Source organism: Ruditapes philippinarum, unplaced genomic scaffold, assembly GCF_026571515.1.
Source record: "Ruditapes philippinarum isolate M1 unplaced genomic scaffold, ASM2657151v2 ctg5554_1_1_1_1, whole genome shotgun sequence".
Taxonomy (NCBI): domain Eukaryota; kingdom Metazoa; phylum Mollusca; class Bivalvia; order Venerida; family Veneridae; genus Ruditapes; species Ruditapes philippinarum.
In genome coordinates this window covers 24,563-50,606 of record NW_026854065.1, presented here as the reverse complement: position 1 = coordinate 50,606, position 26,044 = coordinate 24,563, and the positions used below count along the sequence as shown (strand labels likewise).

General features: G+C 32.2%; 1 protein-coding gene across 1 annotated transcript in view; it reads left to right on the top strand.

The window, feature by feature from the left end:
* Positions 1-737: 737 nt before the first annotated feature.
* Positions 738-26,044, top strand: part of LOC132738842 (multiple epidermal growth factor-like domains protein 10) — a gene marked incomplete at its 3' end in the record, with an annotated part of 49,226 nt that continues 23,919 nt past the window's right edge. The window contains exons 1-4 of the mRNA XM_060726445.1: positions 738-895; positions 7,055-7,210; positions 11,188-11,361; positions 11,618-11,824. Coding sequence (XP_060582428.1) covers positions 844-895; positions 7,055-7,210; positions 11,188-11,361; positions 11,618-11,824 — 589 coding nt within the window. The remainder of the gene's footprint in view (positions 896-7,054; positions 7,211-11,187; positions 11,362-11,617; positions 11,825-26,044) is intronic.

Genomic DNA, 26,044 nt, shown 5'->3' with positions numbered 1-26,044 from the left:
TTCTTAACCATTAATGAAACTAAATAAAAAGGTTATTTTTTCGTTTCTCGTGTAAAATGATATATATTTCCACTCAACATGATAAAATGCCACATATTTTCACTCGCCATGGCATTTTGTCATGTTTCGTGAGAATATTTTCCATATTTCACTCAAACGAAAAAATATCCTCTTAATATTTGACATTGCTACACAATTCTTTGTAAAGGTCAAATTAACATGTTTTGTGTATATACAGTATGCATACATAGTGTTATTAAAACTGGCAGGTTTTTTTTAAGAAATGGCCAACTTTTCTACTAGTAATTGGTAATGCAAGTTTGTGTATTCTATTATTCAAATTAGACATAATTAGTAAGAATTTCATGTACTTAGATTAATTTCTGAAAGAAATATTGTACTATAAGATGAGCCAAGTATATCTTTAAAATATGCGATCATAATGGTAGTATGGTGGTAAAACAGTATATTCAGTCAAAATATACAGAAAACATACAAATCGTTACATATGCATTTCTTATAACCTACCATGTTTTTTTTCTAACTTTAAAAAAAGATATAATTATGTACACACATGCTGTACACTTATCTTGAGGCGTGAAGCTTTTAAAAACCTACTTTGACTTCCTCTATATGACATACATTATTTCTAACTGGTCATAAGTCTCGTTGATCTTTGATTAGTTTACTTTTTTTCTTCTTATTTTATGATGCAAGCTATTGTTGATACAAACTTCCTTTTTGCTCATAAGGAAAACACTTAAGAATATGTTTGTCGTCTTTTCTTTCATTATTTTATATTATGACAAGATCTTTTAATGGACTTAGTCAAATTAAAACGAAATGGATTATATTTGTGTGTTGCTAAGTTTATTTCTTATTTTACCAACAGTCGGTAATTATCGTTTATTTTTTTTTATTTCCTAGTTGAAAATATGTTTAAAATTTGTTTTATTTTTGTTGTTGTTGTTGTTGTTGTTGTAAATCATATTATACCTCATTCTGGGGACGTATTCACAACTGATCTTAAGTTATTTCTTAAGTTAAAACATAAGTTGAAAAAAAATCTTAGCTAAGAATTTTTTTTATCTTAACCTTAAGTCATATTCAGAAACTTACTTATTATATAAGTAAAAATTAGCCAAGATTTTTCTTAAGTTTAAGAAATATCTTAAGCAGTAAATATTTCACTTAAAAAAATCTTAAGTTGGTTGCTAATGAAAGTGGGTTTTCCGTTACTAAAAAAAGTAACGGAAGTGCTCTTCAATGTCTAAAATTAAAACCGGATGTTTATACGCTGTCAAATCGAGCTGAAAACATGTCAAAGTATCATATAAAACTAAAAGATGTAGATTATGTGGAAGGGATGGCTTCATAAATTATAAAATTAAAATCTATATCTAAGAAAACTATATTAAGTTTTATAGCCTAAAAAGGGAATCAACTTGGGGGAAAATGGATACTCCATATTAAGTTTCATAGCCTAAAAAGGGAATATACTTGGGGGGAAATGGATACTCAATTTATGTTACTTGTCAAAGTCATGGCCTATGTATTGGCAAAACTCTATAGCACATATAAGATGATTGAACTTGATGGGGTAGGCTAGCCATTACATCACTTGAATCTTAAAGGATAAAAAAATAATGGAGGGGAGTGCAGAAGAGGCCTCAGTGAAGTGACTTGCTTAAATTTGTATAAATAAGTGTATGAAGCCCATGGTAAAGGTAGAACTTATTAATGCACAGAAAGTTTAACCTAGTACAGACAGATGGCTAAACTTTCATTATTTTTTTTTTATTTATTTTTTTTTTTGAAATGTTGCAATTTTAAAATAATACAAAAAGAAGGCATTTAAATAACATTTCATGCTTTTCAGCTTTTGTGCGTCTAAATGATAAATCACTGAGTGCGTAAACAAGTCAAAAGTTGTTATAATTTTTATTATTTATTCCCTTTTAATTGCATTATCAAAATGTAAAACTTTACATGAACAGTTTTTTTTACATCACACATACATGTTACAAGGAAATACATATTCAGGAGCTGTGACCAAGTATATAGCCAATGCTTTCTATTTCTGACATTTATGAAAGTGCTTTTACTGAAGATTGTTTTTATACACACTGAAAACTGCCGGCGTAGTAGTTTAGAACATTAAAAGGTATGCAAGTTTATATCTCCAGTTCTGCAGTTTTGAATATGTTCTAATTGATACAGAAAATTTCATTCAAATGCTCACAAATTCAAAACAATTTTATGAAGAGCAGTGCACTCCAGTTATCCCATTGCTTATCTGGAAGTAAACTACATATTTTCTACAAAAATAGATCATTTGAATAAAATCACATCGACCTTGACCTTTGACTAAAGCAGGCTGTCACCACGTTTCATGATTGTGTTCTTGACATAAAAAATCTTATTAAAAAATATTAACAAAGGTCATTGTGACCCATCACCATGACCTTTTGACCCAAAATGAGTATCATGGCAGGTACATCTCATCATAATTAAATCTGGTACGTACGATTTGTAAAAGTCTGAAGTTCCTCAGTAAATGCTGATTTAATGGCTAGTTTTATGGTTATCACAAATCCCAGTGACTTTTACCTTTTGACCTGAAAATGAGGGATGCAGGTTAAACTCATCAATGTTCATCCACATATAAAGTTTTGATGTAATAGATTTGTAAGTATTGAAAGTTTATGTCTATAATAAAAATTAACAACACCAACAGGTCAGTCATGATAGTAACATTCCTTTTTGTGGTCTTCTACAAAAAGTGGAGCTGATAATCTTACTGAAAAATAATACTAGGAAGTGTTAATTGTGATCTTAATTCATACAGTTTTTTTTCCGTGAATGAAATTTTCTTTCATTAAGATCCTTTTGATAGTCTTCAAGTTTCTCACAAGTTAGAATGTTTGTGTGTTTTCCGATGAAAACATTGGACCAATTCTTCTTGCACATTATCATTTATGAACACAATCGGCAGTGATAGATTTAACATTTTATCACACAAGTTGGATAATGACATATCCTGCATAAAAGTAAGTATCAATAAGGCTCCATGAAGATGTACCTAGCTACGAATCTTTTGGATTACTTGTGGTCTTCTAGAGTTTGAATTCACTGATGTGTTCCAGTGTTTATAATATGTTTTACATGTATTTAATGTCCGTGATTTAAAATTGCATCAGGTGATATTTGAAGTTACATGAGCTGTGAACATTATGGTAGTATATAGTCACTACACTTTAATTCCAATTCATTCTCCATGTATTTGTTCAATGAAGCAGTGCTTAGTCAGCAGCATATGTAACATTTGCTATTATGTTCATATTTTTATTCTCCATACTTCTGTCAGTCTAAATGTCTACAAAATCTGAGGTTCATGAATAGTTTGATATCATCTTAAAATAAAGAAAAGAAAAATTGCTAAAAAATTATAGGTACATAAATCAAAAATGCAGTTTTAGTTTTAAGTTTTAACTGAATATAATTCAAACAAACAAATTTAGCATAATTATGTTGTCACTTATTTAGGTAGTTATAAAATATCAACAAATGTCTAAATCATTGGTAATAAAATTATTCATCCCATAACAACAAACCCCACTTTTAAAATTTAAATGAGATTTCCTACCACACATGTGACAATTCACTACAACTCAATTGTTATTAACAGAAAGATATTATTATATTTGGTTAACTGTCTAACCATGAACAACACTGCACAACACAACTTTGTGTTCAATAACCTTGAAAAGACAATATGACAATAATGGTATGTGTCTATATTTGGCAGTGTTTTGAACTACACGTATGAAATCTTCCTAGATTTGAACTATCTCCTTTATGAAAATCTGGGCTAATTCTGCAAAAATCCATGCAAGAGTTATAGACCTTTGATAATGATCTCCAATTTAAATCCTGAATATTAAGTTTTAAGTGAATACCTGCAGCAGTTTTGAAGATTGATGTAACATACAATTTTTTCAAAACTAACAAGGAATTTCTAATTCAAAAAGGAGTATAATTCTGGCAAACTCCATGCTAAAAACTTAAAGTTATGAGCCTTGGATAATAATCAACTATTATGATCCAAAAATGTGTATAAAGTTTCAATTAAAAACCCCCAGTAGTTTTATTTGTTGATGGTGCATGGAAAACTTTACCTAAATTAGGCTGATACCCCAGTGTCACTTAGCTTAAAATGTCTGAATTTTGTAAAACCTATCTTAAATATACTATTGAGATTTAACCAACATAGTAATACTCATTGAGCTGTTCATCCCATCATAAATCTATTTTTCTTTGAATTTCCTGTGTTAGATTGGGCCGCCTATGTTTTCTTGCTTTTTATGACTGCCAACATGCCCCCTTTATGTATTTAAGCAACAAGAACCTTTTAGTAAAAGATGAGTTAAAAACAATAAAACATTCATATGAATTGTTTTCATTTGACAGCAGCATGATTTCTAAAATCGCACTTGATTTAAACTGATTATGAGTGTCACATGACCTATTATGAGTTTACGGCTCGGGGCCGAGAACTTGTTAGCAGTCCGTTGAACATGTGCACAAACTGGAACAATGACGTCATAATTTACATCATCAAACAGTTAATGTAAAAGTAGATTTTAAGAACGAATCACTTGATTTAATTATGAGAACTTAAGCGTATTTCATACAAACACAGTTTTATTGCGATTGAAATTTAAAGAAATAATACGACAAATTCATTCAGAAAAAAAAATGAAAACAAAACTTGCTTCAAGATTCTACAGCAGTGTACTTTGAACACACTAAACAACTCTGTAGTAGTTACTGTACTGTACAGTACTGAAGCTTTAGGGGCTGAAGCTTTTGGGGCCATTATTCATTTTGCGAGCCGATTACCACATTCCGGCCCTACTCTGCCGTGTATTAATCTCTTTATAATATAGATGGCTGAACATCATCGGTAATATTATTTAAAAAAATATGTATGTTCATTCTTTGTGAAAATGTAATAAGATCTGAAAATTACTGACTTCATCATTGCATTTATCTATTATTGAATAACTACTGTAAAGCAAGCCACAACAGTGCGAATAGGCTAGAGGTGTGTGACTTACATAAAGCCAAATATTTGGCATGCAGTACGGGCCCGTATGGCTACCCACTTGCTAAATACAAGGAACATTTTAATTTTTATTTCACAAATATACGATTACCAAGAGAAACATTTTATTAATCTTTTCATTTCTTAATTTTGATAACCTAAATGATGATTAAAATTATTATTCGAAAGTGGGGCGAATCGTCGCTAATCTGAAGTGAATCATCAATAAAGTTGGGCGAAAGTTATGGGGCGAATCATCAGTGGGGCAAATCATTATCAATTCAGTACTTTTCAAGTTTTCAATAAACACAACGGTAATACAGAACATTATCAATTTGTATATGTAAATTATTTTCAATTGAAATAATCCGCTTAGAGCATTACAAGTTGTAGCTAATCCGCACTTTTAAGTGATAGTGTCATTAGTGATTCTCGCGAAAACCAGTGACATTCCAAGTTAACACTCGTAAGCGTTTAGCGCTTATGTTTTTTGTCTCTAAGAACAACACACAAACCTACATTTTACATTTTTCTTTGCAAAAATATTTTCTTTACTAGTACTTACCAGCAAGAAACTGACGATCATTCTCCGGTTTGTGAAATGAGCGTCTCCGTTGCGTCTTCAATTTTTGCCAATTTAACTCCCTTGTTTTACTCACATAAATCGTGTGTATAAATTTCTTTGAACGAAATCATTATTGCTGTAATTATTTGCGTTGATTACCCCCATTGAAATATATAATACCAGTTAAAAACGCAAGTTTTCAATTGAATCGACGATCTACAGTCCACCATTTTTAAGATAATTTACTGCCAAGTAAAGAAATTTCTTAACTTTAAGATAGAGTAGTAGCTGACTTATATTTAAGACAAAAATTGTCCATCTTAAGACAAAACTTAAGATAAAAACAGTTGTGAATACCACTTAAGTAAATTGCGGATTCTTATCTTAAATTTAAGAAAAGTTCTCAAAATATAAATATAAGAAAAATCTTATATATATAAGTCAAAAAATTAACTTAAAGATCCCGTAACACAATTTTTTTCATGGTTTCATTTCATAAAAACGATGCTTAAATTAAGATTTGTCAATATCATAAGTTCCAATAAGCATAATTTATAAAGATATTACCGAATTTAACATTTCATGTAAATAAAGAGAGGTAATTAGAAATTTATTTTTTATAAATTCTCAGTCAAACTTTCCAATAAGAAATGAATGCATATATTTTTTTTATTAAATATAATGTGCACACATATTTGCAGTACACATTTTACATCTTCTTCGATATTCTAAAACTGTTTTATTTGCATAATTATATACATATATAAGTTTTTGCAATTGTGGTATACACAGAGATTATGGGGCCTCCGTGGCCGAGTGGTTAAGGTCGCTGACTTGAGATCACTGGTCCCTCACCGCTGTAGGTTCGATCCTCACTTGGGTCGAAATCTTTCATGTGAGGAAGCCATCCAGCTGGCTTACGGAAGGTCGGTGGTTCTACCCGGGTGCCCGCTCGTGCCTGATATAATGCCCGGAGGGGCACCTGGGGTCATCCTCCACCAGTAAAAGCTGGAAAAAAAGTCGACGAAAAAATCTCGGCGGGACGCTCTAGGATGGCCCGACTTGAGTGTACGGTCGCCCATATGGGCTTTCCGGCGGCGACCTTAAATAAACGCATAAAAAAAAAAAAAAAAAAGGTATACACAGAGTGACAATATCCATCACAAAAAAAAGAATCTTTAAGATCCAGTTGTAAATACGGCCCCTGAGAAACACTAACGAGATAAGATATATATGTCACATGATACATATCGCGAATTTATTTCTATACATGATTATAAATAAAGAATGAGAATAGAATCTAATCAAGCGTGCTGATTTCACATTCAGATTAGGTATATACATGTTGCTTGTATTGTTTCTAATTAAATAATGCTATGCAGATTCCAACACATGTCCGTCCGCAAACGGTGTTCATGTCTTTGGAGATAGATGTGACTTCATGTGTCATTGTAAAAATAATGAACAATGTGACAGAACTTCCGGTGGATGCTCGTCTGGCTGTGATAAAGGCTGGTTTGGACCCGGATGTCAGTACAGTAAGTATATTTTACTACAATAAAATTGTAAGAATTTCTCATATTTGATAATTATACATACATTTGTTGCGTTCTTGGTCTTGCTGTGGTTTTGTCCGGAATTCTGTTCCACCATCGACTTTTAATCTTAAGGGACTAAAGATAATCGATGTCATTTCTTGATAAAATTACACAACAAAAATTAGAAAAGTAGAAAATTTGAATTTATGCACACTTTAAGTGTCAGGCTAAATTTGATATTTGAAGATTTAAAAATTGTCGGTAGTATTCCCCTACAGAAACGGCCGCGAGGAAAATGATCAGTTTCCATTCGACCTTCCATCTGTACCTATGTCCTACATTTTCATCCAGTGTTGAAGGCAATTTGAGATTTAAAACTTTATACCAGGTAATTTGACAATTTGAAGTTCAATGGACAAGAACAACAATTCTACATATAATAGATTTTAAGAAATTGCCCTTTGTTTTTGTTTTTTCATCCGAAGCATCACTAGAAAATATTTGAGGCAACCAGCTGAAACTTCATAGGTATGAAAGGTGCAGTGCATAAGAATGATAAAAATAGAGGTTACATAACTCAAGCTCCTTCTATGTGGAGCAAAAATTTTGCGATCGCTGTTTTCACCAACCAAAATTTTGTAACTGAGTTTATTGTCGGGCTCAAAAACATAAACCCACGTTTCATCCCCTGTTACAATTTCTCTCAATCTCTCAATCGTCTAAGGTCTAGATCTTTGAACCTAGTCAGTTAGGACCCACTTACTTTTCTGGTCAGGAGTTAGCAAATGCGGGATCCAACGGGCAATCACAAAAACTCAAGAACATTTGAAAACTCGAGTATAAATCTGTTAGCAGGTGTTTTATGTTTGCAATTTTGCATGATAGGTAATTATGTATGGAAAAGATGTAGACCAGAAATAAACAGGTAAATACTTGCAAATTGGCAAATCATTTGGAATTTTTACTCAAAACTACCAGATTTTAAGGAAGAGGCGATAAAAATGGCATATGGATTAATTTGTTGACACATAATAAAAGATGTAAGGCAAGCTTAATTATTGAAGTTTACTTTAGCTACTTAAACCCACTTGTAAAAGATGAAAATTATCAGGATTGGTGTGTGTTTTTGTAGTTAGTACAAATGTTTCCGACGAACTCCTTGACAGTTACCAAAAGAACTCCTGGACAAGTGATCATAAGAACTCCATCCTTCGTGTAACAGTTCCTCCCCCGTGATAATGGTACGACCAATTAATGTAGACGTTATCTATACAACCAATATACAAAACCACATGATTGTATTTAAATTTTATTGACGTGCAAATCGTGTTAAAATGGACTGTTAGACAAATCGATAATCTTCCCAACGGTATCGTACGTGCAAATCATTCTTAACTTGATTCGTTGCCAGTTATTAAAATATGCCCCTCGTATACGTGTTTATATAGTGATTTTTATATATTGTTTAATTAATCTGGTCGTAATTTGTTATCATCTCACTGATTTCAAATATTGTCAGCTTTTTTTGTCAGCTTTATTGTCAGTCGCTTATTATCTATCTCGTTTCATAGGTAAAAATGAATGTGTTTATCTTTAAACAACTATCTTTCATGTAATAGATTTTAAGTGCTGGGCCAAAATTTCTATTTTTGTTTTATGTTTTTAATTTTTCTATGGGTATTGTTTGCCTAAGATAATTTCAATCAAAACTGAACGTGAAATCGGCATAAATAAAAGATAAACTAGACTTATTTTATTTTATTGTCATTTTCTTAGTGCATGAAGCCTTCATGTTTTACTTGGACTTACGTTATATTGAACTTTAAAAATCTATATACACATGGTGTATGTACATATATCATCTACCGTCCATCTTCAATATCCTTAAAAATCTCAGAGAAGCTGGTCTTCAAATATAATTTGTTTATTCATTACAAACTCTGTACTTGCTTAAAAAGTTGGTCGATGTACTGCAAAAGTAAAAATATTTTTAGATACCATTATATGCACGTCGTTACAGCAGGTCAATGTCAAATCATCCTCAGTACCAGGGATGATAATGTTAACATACCATTTTCAAAACAGGGATGGGCATTAATTTTTTAGACAATCAAATCCATACAGTTGCCCGAATGAGAAAAAGAACAAAATATCGTGACTTAAAGTTGAAAACATATCTTGTAAAAACTGATTTAAGTCTGAAGATTTTTTTTCTTTTGAAAAAGTTATTTAATTGCAAAAAAGATCAATTCATAGTATAACGGTGACATGGTTAAGATACAAAATGTAACTTAAATATAAACAGTGAAAATTGTTAATGAATACAGAAAGCAAAATATATACATAAGTATATGCACTGAAAAGAAAACACTCATAAATAAACAGTAGCTAAGCTATAAAAACACATAAACAGTACAGTGATGAATTAAAATAATAATTTCTTGTTAAGATATATTACAAATAATTGTTATTAAAAGTAGCAATGAAGACTTTTTACATCTAAATTGTTTTTTTCTTTCTTTGTCAATCTCATTTCTTTGTTGGCATTTATGTCATATCTTTATTACTGTTATAATTGGTAACATTCAATTTTATTTTCTTCGAAATATGTACTCTTTCTAAAAGTTCCTTTATTTGGTTTATAAAATAACACACATACGTAGCTGCCAACACAATCGAACTAAATTCGTATTAACTAAACCAAGGTCCTACTATTTGTAATAATTATATAATTCAAAGTATTTATTATAATGTAATTTCAGATATAGATTTTATCTTTTGTTTTGATTTTTTCATTGTAAGTAATATGATAATGTTGTTGTTTTGTTGTTGTTTTTTGTGTTGTTGTTGTTTTTTGTTGTTGTTTTTTTGTTTGTTATTTTTCAATTTTTCTATTTGATCATCTGTGATTCATTCTTGAGCAAGTTAGTATGCTTCGCATTATTTTTGTCCATTATTCTGAGTGCATCAAAACTATTGTGAGTTCTAATTGTAATGTTGTTTGATACCTAAATTTAGGCTGTAAACAAACCAAACAAAGGTCTTCATTTTTTATATTTGATTTCACCGGATGTATATGATTTTTCTTGTTCTTTAATTTTAATATATTGATTAACACTAACACATTCTTCAAATTTCCCTTATAAAAGGAAGAAAAAAAGAAAAAATAGAAAAAATGACAACAACGTATGTCTTAGTCGTACATTAAGATACTGGTACAGGTTTTACAGCATTGAAAGATATTTTAGCAATAAATTAAGGACTCATGTTGAAACAATAAAATCCAGACTTCATTTGAAATCAGAAAATAAATTCATTTATCAAAACCTAAGTTAAAACTTAATTGACATAGAAACCACATGTTGGTTGTTCTTTTATTCAATTATATTGATTAACACTACCACATCAAATAAAGAAGAAGAAAAGATAAAGGACAAAAACGCATATCTTAGTCATACATCAAGATACTGGTGCAAATTTTACAGCATTGACAGATATTTTAGCAATAAATTAAGGACGAATGTCGAACAATAAATTATGGACTTAAGTTGAAATCAGAGAATAAATTCATCTATCAAAGCAAATTAAAACTTAATTGACATAGAAACCACATGTCGGGATATATGTATTATAATAATAATAATAATAATAATAAATCACTATATTTTGTTTTCGTTTCGTCCGATTCCATATGTCAAACAAAAACACTTTATATCGATGCTATTCTATGTCAGTTAGAACAAAATAATTTCTAACACACCATAAATAATTAGTTCCCTAAAAAGGCATATATTTGGCATGTAAAAAAACAAAATGCTATAAATCAGTTTGAATATATTCGATATCTTGACTTTAACGTCTATATATCCTTTATCTACCTAGTTTGATAGGTAGAATATAATACATTGATGTAGTCACTGTAATGTCCAGGATTGAGAAACTTTTATAAATTATATCACAGTGATTTTTATATATAGGAGATCTAGCTGCGGACGGTAGATTTTCACAAAGTTCTGCACATCTTGCAACTGACGGAAACCTAGAAACTTGTTATGAGACCAAAATAAAAAATAAACCAGCCTGGAAGATTTCGTTTACTTCAATCGAGACAATTACAGAATTACATTTAGTAACTAAGTCCGACACATTAGGTTAGTTGGTATGAATTTATCATTTTCAATTTTATTCTACAAAATGAACATAATAAGAAAACATGGTAAATAGTAGATATTGTAACCAAATTCGATTATTAAATGAAAATGCAAGCATATCAACCATTTAATAATGAATCCTGTTTATCAGTATGCATTTATATTTTGAAGGTTCATATTTATCAATGTGATTGACATTTTTCATGATTACAGAATCGTAATATCACCCTTCATCATCTGTTGCCTTTTTTTTCAGAATATTTTGAGAACTTTAAAGTTCTTGTACAAAATAGATCAAACGAAGAAAAAGAGAAACAGGAATGTTACAAACATGCAGGAATAGCTCCGAAAAGCAAACAGTTCATTGTTCTTTGTTACAGTCGATTAGTTGGAAACAAAGTAACGATTAAGTTGACAAATAACAATACACAGTTGGTCATATGTGACGTTAAAATAAATGGGGGTAGGTTTGTTTGTTTGTTGTTTTACATTGTTATCCAACATATGATAAGCCACGATTTGAGTAAGATGCGTATTGATATTTTTATATAATACGAAACAAAGTAATTAAACTTGCTTGTGTTCAAAAATGTAATGAAATAAACATGCCATGAATTACATAAAAGGACTTCAGCAGCTAACTATCACAAGGTAAATGAAATCGTATTCACGTTATAACACAAAGTTTGGGCTGGTTTAAACATATTTATTTAAGCTCGATTGCAAATAAGTTCTCGCAACTTACACTAATCACTTTCGAGTCCGCTTCCAGGAACAAACCAGTACTGGTTTCCTATGAAGAAACATGATTTTGGCGTGCATGTGTATGTGCATGTCAACGTTTTTTCCATACGAGCATAGTTTATACCTTTAAATATTATACACCAACGTATAAAACGATACATAATAGTGATGGATCTGTTTTGGTTGGTCCAAATGTTTTACAAAATGTGTATTTTGTAACGCTTATTAAAAACATTTGGATGATTTAATTTATCATATTACTCGTATAATGTTGAAAAGTTACAACGAAAATTATGACGTATTGTCTGATTTTATCAAATTGTTAGCAATGCGAACATTATAAAGCTCATATGTTTATTCCATGTCTACTTTACGAGAATTGATCTTGATTTTCTTTCATTACTTGTAATATCTATACTTAAACTTGCATATAAAACATAGAAGTTTAAATACCATAAAATATTTAATACAAGACATTTCCTTTAAAATATAGTTGGTAGAAATAAACAGATCGAAATGCAGTAATGTTTAAATGGTAATATCTATAAGGTCATATTGACGCTTTGTCGCCGAAATTATGTACTTAGAAAATGCTATTTATTCAGATTTTTTCTTGAAGTCAGAAGCATCCCCAAACCATTGATCATTTTTTAATCTTCGAAATGATATAGATTACTAAAAGCCCTACGTAGTTGCTAATAACAAGTACAACCGACAATAAAAAGAAATAAAAAAGAAATTTCTGAAACATAACATAATTTCTTTCGTCGGAGTATTGTTTGGTCTATAAACCTTTTTTTATTATTGATAATATTAAATAGTTTTGACAGCTTTTCCAACAGCTACTGACCAGTAAGTTGAAGTTGAAAGAACCCAGAATTGAAATTACACCTAAATAGTTAAATCACTGACAGTATCTAGTAGACTTGTATCGTAAGATCATGTTTTAATCTCCCATACATCATTAAATTTCCTCTCTTTAAAAAATATGTTTTCTTAGTTTTACAAATAGAGTAATAGATTATAAAGATTCGACTATAACATTTCAACTGACTTTCCAATTATAACCATATCGTCAGTAGTCAATAAATCAAGCAACGTCAAGTTACAATTAATTGTAACTGACATCATAATTATTTTGATATTGTTCTAGGTCTTCCAGAAAAAGAGCAAATGAAATAGGTGAATTATTTTATTCTTGTCTTAAATGAAAATATGTATCTATTTAAAAAGTATTGAGATAAATGTAATACTTAAGGTTTACTCATACTTTGACTTGAAACATAATTAGCTTGAATGGTGAAATGATGTGTTAAGTTTAGAGAAAATCAATGAAAACTATCGTATCATTATGTCTCTCAATATTCCGTCTGTCTGTCCATCAGTCTGTCTGTCTGTCCACGTTAAGGTTTCACGGCTTTCACAGGTCAACCTACTGGAGGGACTTCAACCAAACTTCACAGTATCGATCAATACCAACCATATGTGTGCATATCACCGGCATGTTCTACTTCGCTGTTTAAAATAGCCACCAGAGCTATAAATAGAATAATCCTATCCGTCTTTCACACGTCAAACTGCTGGCGGGATTCCGACGAAACTACACTGGATTAATCGGTATTCACCTTAATTGTGTATATTGTAAGCTTCTTCTGCTTAACTGCACAAAATGGTCACCAGAACTGAAAATGGAAAATCTTTATGCAGCTTTTAAATGTCCAACCACCGGTAGGAATTCAACATAATTTCAAAGGAGTGATCAATACCCATCATATTTACCGTTTTATCCAGTAGCACCGAATTTGAAAATAACGCACGATTCGTGCAATTAGTAACGCAGAATTGTGCAATAAATGGCGGATACCTGACAGGACAAACGCTGTAAGTAAACTGGCCAAAATATTTTTTATTTAACCGATTAACTGAAAAAATAGGAAAAACCGCACACGGCTGCGAAGACAATACTCTTTATCCCTCATCAAGTTTATTTCCATGAAATTGTTTACTTTTCAAGATCATTCGTGAAAATGATGGCTTGACAATGTTTTGAGCGAAATTTTTTTTTGTCGACTCTTATAAGTACAACAATGCATATTATACCGCATAATTTCGATTTTCGGTAGGCAAGTAACATAAACCTAACTTTTGGTGACATAGAAAATTGATAATAATCTGATAAAATGTGATTCAAGCCGTTTTCATTAGGTAACGCCGATGTACGTGAACTGTGCTTTGCTGTGACGCCGGAAAAAAAATCATATATGGTAGAAAATTTTTACACAGGTTTAACGCCGTTTACCGGCGAATATAATCAATTTATTTGCGACCTAGTTCTCTGCGTAACTTATTAAGAAAAATATGAGAATTAGATCTTGACAAACTTTTAACATTTTGATTGCATATTGTAACTCAATACAATTTGACAATGTTTTCCTGAAATAAATTATTATTTGCAAACATTTTGCCCACGTCTGATCTTGTTACAAAAAAAAGAACAATAAACTTCTTTTGCAAATAGATTGAATATAAAAATAATAGGAAACAATCAAGAGAGAAAGTGTCTGTATATTTTATGCCTGAAATAATGCACCAGTAAAGCTTGAAAGTCTCCATGTGTCCTCTATTATGTTGGCGTGATGACCCAACCAAAACAAATATTTGACTGTAGCAATTTCCCTGGTGAACTTCTGTGAAAATGGATATTTATTTAATTTATTGTTTCTCTTATATAAGGAAGTACCTTGTATTTAAAAGATATTTTACTTTGAAACAATAATGCCCAAAACTTGTAAAAGCATAAACATATTGTCCTCTGCTAAGGATAAATAAATCATAACCCTTGTGGTAAAGATTTACCCTACTCTTTGGGCCACTAGTACAGAGCCAGGTCACATCCATACAGAGTGACCATTTGCTCACTTAGGTAGCTCATTTGTTCAAATACAATAAACATCTAATACCAATCTCATGAACTGTTCAAAGTTCACAGCTGAGCAAAGCCATTTCTTAATATTACCAGGTAAAGGGTGAATAGACTAAAGATAGGTTGAATAATTATTGTTTCTTAGAACTTTTTCTAGGGTAGTAAATTTTTTTTATATGTTCGTACACGAATTTTACTCTTGCATCATTGATTTTTGTACTGGGTGTGTGCCTACCCCTCAAATCTGTTCCTTGAAATGTACCATTTGTTTTTCTTTTAAGAGTGTACCGTATCAGCTTCTCACCAATATCGAGAGTTTTAAGAAAGAACTTCTGGCAAACACGGATGCTTTCTTCTCTTTTGAAAAAAATGGATTTCAACGATACTTTTCTTTTACTTTTAGTGCTTCTAACCGGGTCGCTTTTCGATACAGCAACGCAAATAACACAACGTAGCCTCTCATAAGTTGGAAGTGCATAATACATTTCACATATATTTTTCTCTCTGTTTCTGTGAAGTTACTGTTCCATTTGAATCTTCATTTAGAGCAGTCACTTGGTTTAACTCCTTTTCCTTTCACTGTTTTACCCGATTTTGATTTGCAAGATTTTCATTGCAGTTTTTTTCTTTTACGTACAGGTGACTGCCACTCTTTTTCATTTTATTTTATTTTCCGGATTGTTAGCGTCTGTTTAGGGCTGTTATAGTCTGCACGTTTGTGTGCTGTAACAGGTTTTCATTACCACAATGTTCCATTGAATTAACTCTTGGTGTATTATCAGGGGGAAGTTCAGTATTGTCTGGTTGTATAATTACTGGTTTGGTTGCATCATAATTGTCATTATTCCAGAATGCAATATACGCTATTTCAATTTGATGGTTATGTCCATCTTGTTTCCAGTTTGATGGCTTAACATTAATAAATGGAGTCGAAGTCGAGCTTGAATATATCCGCACTTCACAATTTAAGTAGTAAGCAACAGCTATAGACATGCAATCGGCTAGAGTTGTATCCCAGTGACCATTGCGTCTCATAATGCCTTTATCTCTTTCAAAAACACCACTTTGATTCTCGCTTTATGATATACTTGTCAAGAAAGATAAGTATATGTCCTTATTTTGTTGAACGTGATCACATAGCGAATTTCGAAAAGTATCTACGTCCTTACATAAATTGTTGTTAACACTTTCAGCAACAGCTGCAAAGAAACAGTTTCATTCTGCGGGAATTTAAACTCGTTTTCTTATATTAACTGCTAACAGATGGTCTAATCTAGCCTCATGCAGTCGATTTAACCGTGCCTTAAGTGATGCAATTGTCTTGCTACACTTCAATGCTTTTTTTAAATTCATCATGTGTTTGTAAGTTTCTTGATTTTTTTCTTCTTTCTTTTAAAAGTTTTATCGATCTTGTAGGGGACTTTAACAAGTAATTTGTTTCCTTTTCTTCTGTCTCCTTTTTCACTGTTTTATTTTTTGGAACTCTTCTGTCTCTGAATCTGTAGAATTTAATATGTTCTTTTGTAGACCATATGATATGTCCTGATTACAATCATCAGAATACTCAGTATCTGTAACGATTAACATTCGCCGAACAGACTTCCTTTCTTTTCCTTTAAAATTATAGTCCAGTAACTTTGAAAGTGGTATATCGTCATCAGAAGAACTTAATTGTATGATGTTGGGCGTCTCTGTGAAGCTTTCCATTGATTTCATTTACGTTTTGTCCGCTGCTGCTATCCTGTTTTTCATGTTGATTCAAATGTTGTCCCTTGTTTTTGGTCTGCTTTTCATGTTTGTTCCTGTGTTGACCATCGTTACTAGTACGTATCTCATCGTCATTCACGTTTGATCCTGTATTTCATTTCCATGTTCTTTTACATATTCTCCCTTGTTACTAGTCTGTTTTTCATTTGCATCCACAAGTTGTACTTCGTTACTAGACTTTATTTCATATTAATTTATGTGTTGTTCCATATTAATAGCGTATCTCATTTTCATTCATGTATTATACCTCGTTATTAGCCTGTTTTCAATAGTCATTAATGTGCTGCTCCACGTTACTTGCACATGTTTCATTTTCATTCACACGTTCGTCATAAGCCTGGTTTTCTTGATCATTCACATGTTGATCCTGGTTACTAGGCTATATTTCAGATGGATTCACCTGCTGCTCCTTGTTACTACCATGTATTTCATGTTCATGTACATGTTTATTGTCTTTACTTTCTTTGTCTGAAATGAAGAATATGGAATAAAACATGTGTTAAATTCAATTACTGAATAATAATCACATAAGTAAATATGCAGTGGTAAGGTTTCATATAGTATACATGACTTTCTTAGTCCTTTTATAGTATGCTTATTACTTATGATGATGACTTAGTTTAATCAGCAACTCGCATAAACTCCCACCTTCTATAGACAATAACAGTAATATTGTATCAGCATTTCCAGTCACAAAGTTTATTTTCTTCCACATTGTTTAAGACAATTACCTTTATTGACAGCCACATTAATATCAAAGTACATCTCATCATCTGACAATTCAAAATACATGTATAGGTCTTCCTACAAAGAAAGCGTATACTTATTACTTAACAAATTTTATAATTTGGCAGTTAAATGCAATCAAAGAAATATGTACCTGGACACAATTGATTAAGTTACATGCACATAAACATACGAGACACACTACTGAACAACTTATTTTGCAGAATTAGAATACTGGTTATTTACTAGTATTAGAATATTGTCTCTAAAATATGATATAAACTATTTTACAAATTAATTATTTTGCAAAGAATTTAATGAAATTGTACAAACCTGATTTTCTTTCATCCATGATTCCTTCTTGTAAACATAAACAAATGAACGTGGAAAGTTTATGATATTAGTGAAATTCTTATGTTATTATGTACTGAAATGATATTCTCTATAATCTATAACACTGCTAATTTGTTCAGATAAAGGGGGCATATGTTTCTTATTGAGTGTTTTGCTTAGAAGGAAAAGGGCGTAATTGGCAAATACTACCTTATACGTCAGTTTTGGCATACGTTTTGCAAAAAAAGTTGAGAATGAAATGGGCATAATTGTCAAATCTGCCCTTTTACCGTTAATTTAGTTTCACTTAAGACCTTTTACCGCTCATTGAAATTTAAAAATAGTTGTTATGGCCTTTTATTTCTAATCAATAACAAAGTCAATAAATGGAATATAGCCAAGATATTTTTACAGAATATGCACATTGCTATGTGTATCACAGAAATGTTTTAATCTGATTTTCGGCAAAATGTTAGTTACGACCTTTTACCACTCAGGTGACGATATATACAATGTACATGTATATGGAGAGCTACTACAGATATTTTTGTGGATGATTTTATTTATCCATGCCACGAAGGTCTAAAGTGGACTTCTTTGTGTTTACTATGTTAAATAATTAATAACAAGTGAGAACAATGAAAAATTCTATAAAGCCCATTTTCATTACTGCCATCTCAATAGGTATTGAGAAATTGCTATCCAGTTGCTACTCCGTTGTTTCTTTGTGTAAGAAATGTTTTTACGCATTGCTTCGTACTCACTTCATCACAGATTTATATTACGAAGTTAATAGCTCTTTGGTTTCAGGGACGGATTCGAGACTGAGTCTTTATTTTCTACGCAATCAATCTGAAATAAATACTGTATAAAATGAATTAAAGTTTCCCCACAAAAATATATTTGAAAAGAGCTGATACTCGTCGATTAATGGCGTTAAACCTGTCAAACAGTTCAGAACCATATTTGGAAGAAAATCACATTTTTCGGCATTTCCCCGAAGCACTTTTCACGTTACCTCATAAAAACGGCTTAAATCACGTTTTATCAGCTTATTTCAATTTTCTATATCACCACAAGTTAAGAAAATTTCATACTTGTGCATACCGCAAATTGAAATTATACTGTATAATATGCATTGTTGTACTTATAAGAGTCGACAAAAAGCCAATATCGTGCTCAAAACAGTGGCCAAGCCATCATTTTCAAGAATGATCTTGAAAAGTAAACAATTTCGTGGAAATAATCTCGATTAGGGTAAAGAGTAATGTCTTTGCAGCCGTATGCGGTTTTTCTTCTTTTTTTCAGTTCGGTAAAATAAAAATATATTGGCCAGTTTACTTACCGCGTTGGGTATCCCGGCAGGTATCCGTCATTTATTGCCCAATTCTGCGTTACTTATTGCACGAAACGTGGTTTATTTTCACATTCCAGCGTTACTGGATATACAGGGTGATAGTTGTGCATATTTTTGGTATGGCTACCACTGTGCACAAAATGGCCACCAGAGCTGAAAATAGAAAATCTTTTTTTTTTTTTTTTTGCCCTTCACAAGATAGCCATTGGCAGGATTTAAACAAAACTTCAAAGGGAATATCAGGATAAAATATGATAAACAAGATCAACAAGGAAAGGCGACGTTCAATAAACGCAACCCCAAACAACCCAGCAAGACGAACCAGTAATAAGGAACCCAGGAGGACTCCAAACAAAAACAGGACAAAGCGCAAGGCAGAGCACTGACAGGCTAATCTCTAAAACGATAAATAGTAACCGTCAAGAAAATTAAATAAAATAAAACAAATAGATGATTGATCAACAGATCCACCAAGCAAACCTTTCTGGTGTACGTTCTGCTTCGCTGCATAAAATGGGTATCAGGCCTAAATATATAAATTCACAGGTCAAACTGCTGACAGGAATCAAAGAAACTTCACAGGAGTGATCAGTACCAACCCTAGTAGTGTATATCGCTGACACGTACATCTTAGTTGCACAAAATTGCTGCCATAAAATAAAACAGCCAAATTTTATCCTGCTGTTACAGGTCAAACTGCTGGGGAAAAGAAACTGTAACTTTACAGGAGTGATAAGTACCAACCCTTTAGGTGTACATATAGCCGGCACGTTTCGAGTTCCTTCATAAAATTGTTACCAGAGCTAAAATTAGAAAAATCATGTCAGGCTTTCACACTGTTTTCTGGCAGAATGTTGGCTAAATTACACATGAGTGATTTATACCAACACTGACAAATCTTGTCCTGCTGTCACATCGCAAATTGCATTACAAAATACTGAAACTTTACAGGAGTTATCAGTACCCTGATCTGAGAGTTACAGTACCATGGACTGTCTTTATTCCCAAGTGTTCAACAACATTCCACTGCATTATTGGTGAATTACTGCATAAGAGATAACATTATTAAAAAACATCAACTTGTTTTTTCTAGAAAGCTTTCAAACATTTTACCATACACATTATGTATAGGTTCACAATTTTACGAAAGACTTGAAAGTTCCATAAAAACCGCCGTATGAACACATCTGCGGTTGTTTCTAAATTCAAGATTTCACAATTACGAATTCTGCTTAAGCTGATGCTAGAGGGGGGGGTGGTAACTTGCACTTTCCATTACCGTCCATGACCAGGCTCAATCAAACCGAGCCTGAAACATTTTCAATTTTGTCTTGTTGGGCTTTCTTTAGTGATTTTTTATTTTTCTCTATTGGATTGAAAAAAAATTTGCCTTTTTACATATGTTTAAGTAAAGATGTAAAGTTGAAACATCTTATGTTTTAGTAGCTTTACTATGTCATTTTCTTTCTCCCGAAGCTTTAACATGTTTATGTCTTGACAAGTGTTAGGTTTGAAATTTCTTAAAATAGATTTGTATGATCAGCTGAAATAAAATAAGAGCAGACAAGACAAACACTTCGGAAAGAACCTTTTTTGGGGCTGTACAGGAAAAAGCACCCTCGTGTTGTGGACGAGCCTTAAATGATCTTGATTGTCATGGTAAAGTTTTCACGGACGGTTTGTTTGTTCACTTTGCGTTCATTGAACGCCACCTTTTCTTGTTAATCTTGTTTAACATATTTTAAAATATTGTACATTTAAATTACACGTGACGGTTCAGAAATGTTCTCTAATAAGAAGAGATAATATGTTGGTGGCCGGAGAAATCAGCAAAAAGAACTGCCGTACTGTATTTACACCTGTTCACTAATTAGGGGATACAGAGTGAAGCTCATTCGGTAGAATCACAGTATGTTATTCCGAAGATAAGAGCTATGGTCAGGCTGCATTTTTACCTGTGACATTAATTAAAATAAGCATGCATCTGGAGACATGCTGCATAAAGCTTAATTTTCATTAATTATTTATTTATGACTTTAACTGGGTCAAAATAACGTAACAAAATAAACATATTGAATTGTTCATGCTTGAAAATTGTCTTAACTGCAAAAGGTTCAAATTATTGAAATTTGACTAAATTTAGAGAAGTTACTTTTTTACGATTTTCTTTAATTTGACATATATTTAAAAAAGCACTGATGACAAATCAAACATGAAATAATTCAGATATGTATGCGACCATGCCCTAATATTAAATATGACTAAATAATGAATTTTGTTAATTGAATCACAAATTTGATTTATACTTGGACATTACCCGTTGAATAATTAGACTATGACCTCAGAGACCTTGATCTTTAAATGACCTAAACTGTCAATGTAAAATGTGAAATTTAATTACATGCGGTGAAAAAATGTTTCTGTCTCTGATTTATTTGGCTTTTAATTAAGAGAAAGTCAAGCAATCATGGTACTATCGCTATTTAACACACCGCCAACTTGTTTTCTGACTTACTGTGTATGGGATTTTATTACAAAATCACCGCCATTAAATTTTAACAAGAGGGCCAAGATGGCCCTAGATCGCTCACTTAACATAACGAACTCATCCGAGGAGCATTTATTTAGACAAACATTCTGACAAAGTTTGATGACAAATGAGTCAAACGTGTGACTTCTAGATTGTTAACAAGGTTTTTCAATATTCGGACAGTGTGACCTAGTTTTTGACCCCTCGTGACCCATATTCGAATTTGACCTAGAAATCATCATAACAAACTTGCAGAGCAATTTGGATCAAAACAGTAGCCACTAGTGTGTTAACAATATTTTTTTTTACTTTTACCTCCTTTGACCTAGTTATTGGTCTGAGATGAACCATATTCTAACTTGACCCAGAAATCGTCCAAACCACCTTCCTGGTCAATTTCAAGAATATTTGAATCAAAATGCAGCAGCTAGAGTGTTAACAAGATTTTTCTATGTTTTGTTCCTGTGACCTAGTTTTTGACTGGATATGACCCATATTCGAATTTGCCGCATATATTATCAAATTAGCCTTCCCAATCAATTTCTAGGATATTCGGTTAAAAATTGCAGCAACTGGAGAGTTTACAAGATTTGTTTGATTTTTTGCTCATGTGACCTAGTTTCTTTTACTTGAGATGACTCATATTCGAACTTGACCTAGAAACCATCAAAACAATATTCCAGACTAATTTCCAGTTTATTATGCCCCCGCCATGTAATGGCCGGGGCATATAGTGTTACCCTGTTCCGTCCTTCCGTCATTCCGTCATTCTGTTATTCCGTCATCTTCAGTTTCCGTTCAATATCTTAGTAACGGTTGCACACATTCAACTCAAATTTGACATATGGATATGTCATAAGATAATACAGGTCAAGGTCGAATTTAGTCATGGTTTGATGATTTTTGGCAGAGTTATGCCCCTTTTACTTTAAAATAATATGAAATTTTCAGTTTCCGTTCATTATCTCCCCAACGGTACAACACATTCAACTCAAACTTGACATATGGATATGTCATGAGAAAATACAGGTCAAGTTCGAATTTGGTCATGGTTCGATGATTTTTGGCAGAGTTATGTCCCTTTCACTTTGAAAATAATATGAAATTTTCAGTTTTCGTTCATTATTTCCCCAACGGTACAACACATTCAACTCAAACTTAACATATGGATACGTCAAAGGAATGCGCAGTTCAAGTTCAAATTTTGTCATGGTTCAATGATTTTTGGCAGAGTTATGCCCCTTTCACTTTGAAAATAATATGAAATTTTCAGTTTCCGTTCATTATCTCCCAAACTGTACAACACATTCAACTCAAATTTGACATATGGATATGTCGTGAGAAAATACAGGTCAAGTTTGAATTTAGTCATGGTTCGATGATTTTTGGCAGAGTTATGCCCCTTTCACTTTGAAAATAATATGAAATTTTCAGTTTCTGTTTATTATCTCCCCAACGGTACAACACATTCAACTCAAATTTGACATATCGATACGTCAAAGAAATGCGCAGGTCAAGTTCAAATTTGATCATGGTTCAATGATTTTTGGCAGAGTAATGCCCCTTTCACTTTGAAAATAATATGAAATTTTCAGTTTCTGTTTATTATCTCCCAAACAGTACAACACATTCAACTCAAATTTGACATATGGATATGTTTTTGAAATGCCCAGGCCAAGTTCGAATTTGGTCATGATTCAATGATTTTTGGCAGAGTAATGCCCCTTTCACTTTGAAAATAATATGAAATTTACAGTTTCTGTTCATTGTCAGTGTTACATATTCAACTCAAATTTGACATATGGATATGTCAAAGGAATGGGCATGACCAAGTTGGAATTCGGTCATGGTTTGATGATTTTTTTTGGCAGAGTTATGTCCCATTCACTTTGAAAATAATATAGATACATCTTAGGAATAAGCAGTTTAAGTTTGAATTTGGTCGTGGTTCAATGATTTTGGACAAACTTATCTTTCTTGAATGTTGGAAAAATTTTGAACTTTCAGTTTCAGCACTCATACTTTTGTGGAAATGTATGTAGCCATTATGAAATATGCTATTTTCAAAAGGTTAAGACTGAATAATTTCAGTGCCTTGAACATTGTATGAAAATGGTTTGTGTTAACATTGAAAAGTTTTAAGGGCTTTGAACTTAAAATGAAAAAAATAATTTGTACAAACAAATTTGGAACTAAATATTATAACATCTGAAATTTTGGCTGCATGCGGGGGCATCCGTGGCATGATGACACATTTCTAGTTTGGATTAAAACTGCAGTCGCTAGAGTGTAAAGAAGTTTTTTCTATTTTGAGTTCATGTGACCTAGTTTTTGACCGAAGATGACCCATATTCGAACTTGATCCAGAAATCAGAAACCAACCTTCCTCATCAATTACAAGAATGTTTGGATCAAACCTGCAGCCACAAAAGTGTTAACAAGATTTGTCTATTTTTCCTCCTTTGACCTTATTTTTGACCCGAGACGACCAATATTCAAACTTGGCCTACAAGTTATCAAATAACTTTTCTCACCAATTTCCAGAATATTGGGATCAAAACTGCAGCCACTAGTGTGTTAACAAGATTTTTCTATGTTTTGCTCCAGTGACCAAGTTTTGACCAAAGAACTTGAACCAAAGAACCTGGTCAATTTCCAGGATATTTTGAAAATAACTGCAGCCACTAGTGTTTACAAGATTTTCTATTTTTAGCTGCTGAGACCTATTGTTTAGCAGGAGATGACCCATATTTGAAATCGACCCAGAAATCATCAAAGCATCCTTCTTGACTAATTTCAAGGATATTTGGATCAAAACTGCAGCCACTAGTGTGTTAACAAGATTTTTCTATGTTTTGCTCCAGTGACCTAGTTTTGACCAAAGAACTTGAACCAAAGAACTTGACCTTCTTGGTCAATTTCCAGGATATTTTGAATATAACTGCAGCCATCAGTGTTTACAAGATTTTCTATTTTTAGTTCCTGTGACCTAGTGTTTAACAGGAGATGACCCATATTTGAAGTCGACCCAGAAATCATCAAAGCATCCTTCTTGACTAATTTCAAGGAAATTTGGATCAAAACTGCAGCCACTAGAGTGTTAACAAGATGTTTCAATTTTTAGCTCCCGTGACCTAGTTTTTTTTACTCGAAACGACCCATATTCGAACATGGCCTACACATCAACAAACAACCTATTTGACCAATTTCCAGAATATTTGTATCAAAACTGCAGTGTTAACAAGATTGTTTTTCTATTTTTAGCTCCTGTGACCTATTTTTGACCGGAGATGGCCCATATTCAAACTTGATCTAGAAATCATCAAAACTACCTTCCTCATCAATATCCAGGATATTTTTATCAAAACTTCAGCCACGAGAGTGTTAACAAGATTTCTTTATTTTTAGCTCCTGTGACCTAGTTTTTGACCCGAGATCACCCTTATTCAAAATTGACCTGTTTTTTATTACGTCAAACATTCTGACAAAGTTTGATGATGATCCAATCAAAACTGTGACTGCTAGAGTGTTATCAACCCAATTGTTCGCGACGAACGTACCACGACAACGGACGTCAGGTGAGCTAAAACCAAAGAAATAATTATTATTAAATAAAAATACTTTGTGTGATTAATTTGCAGTTCTCATGACTTGCGTATCTTATGACCCTAATATGAAATCAACAAGTCAATTTGAAACCGTAATCGGAACTTGCATATCGCATGGTACTTGCAAATCTCATACGACCCCGGGACCAGTTGACTGCCAGAACTAAAACAGAGCTGCCGGTATTTTGACAAAACTTCTTAAGAGTGATCAATACTAACAATAATTGTGCATATCGGCTGAATATTTTGCTAATTTGCATAAAATGGCCATCAGAGCTATAAAAAAGAAGGAAAAATAGAAGAAATCTTGCCTGGCTTTCACATGTTAAAATAGAGAGAAATAAGAATCCCTAAAGAGAGCCCAACACGGCAAAATTGAACATGTTGCAGGCTCGGGTTTGTTTGAGCCTGTTCATGGACTAAACAGAGGTTAAATCTCTGGTGGAATTTACATGCCGAGAGTACAAAAGTTTGAGAGAGACAAAAAACCCGTCTAGTTTAATTGTGTAATGATGTGGTTAGATATTTAACATAGTATATTTGTCAATGACATTTGATTGCTATAATATCGATGTACACATTCATGTTAAGCAAAATATCATAGCTAAATGTCCTGAGTTTTGTATATGATATCTGACACTTAAAAAATCCTTTTATTATAAATAAGTTTTACCATTATCTTAACCCCCGTCAGT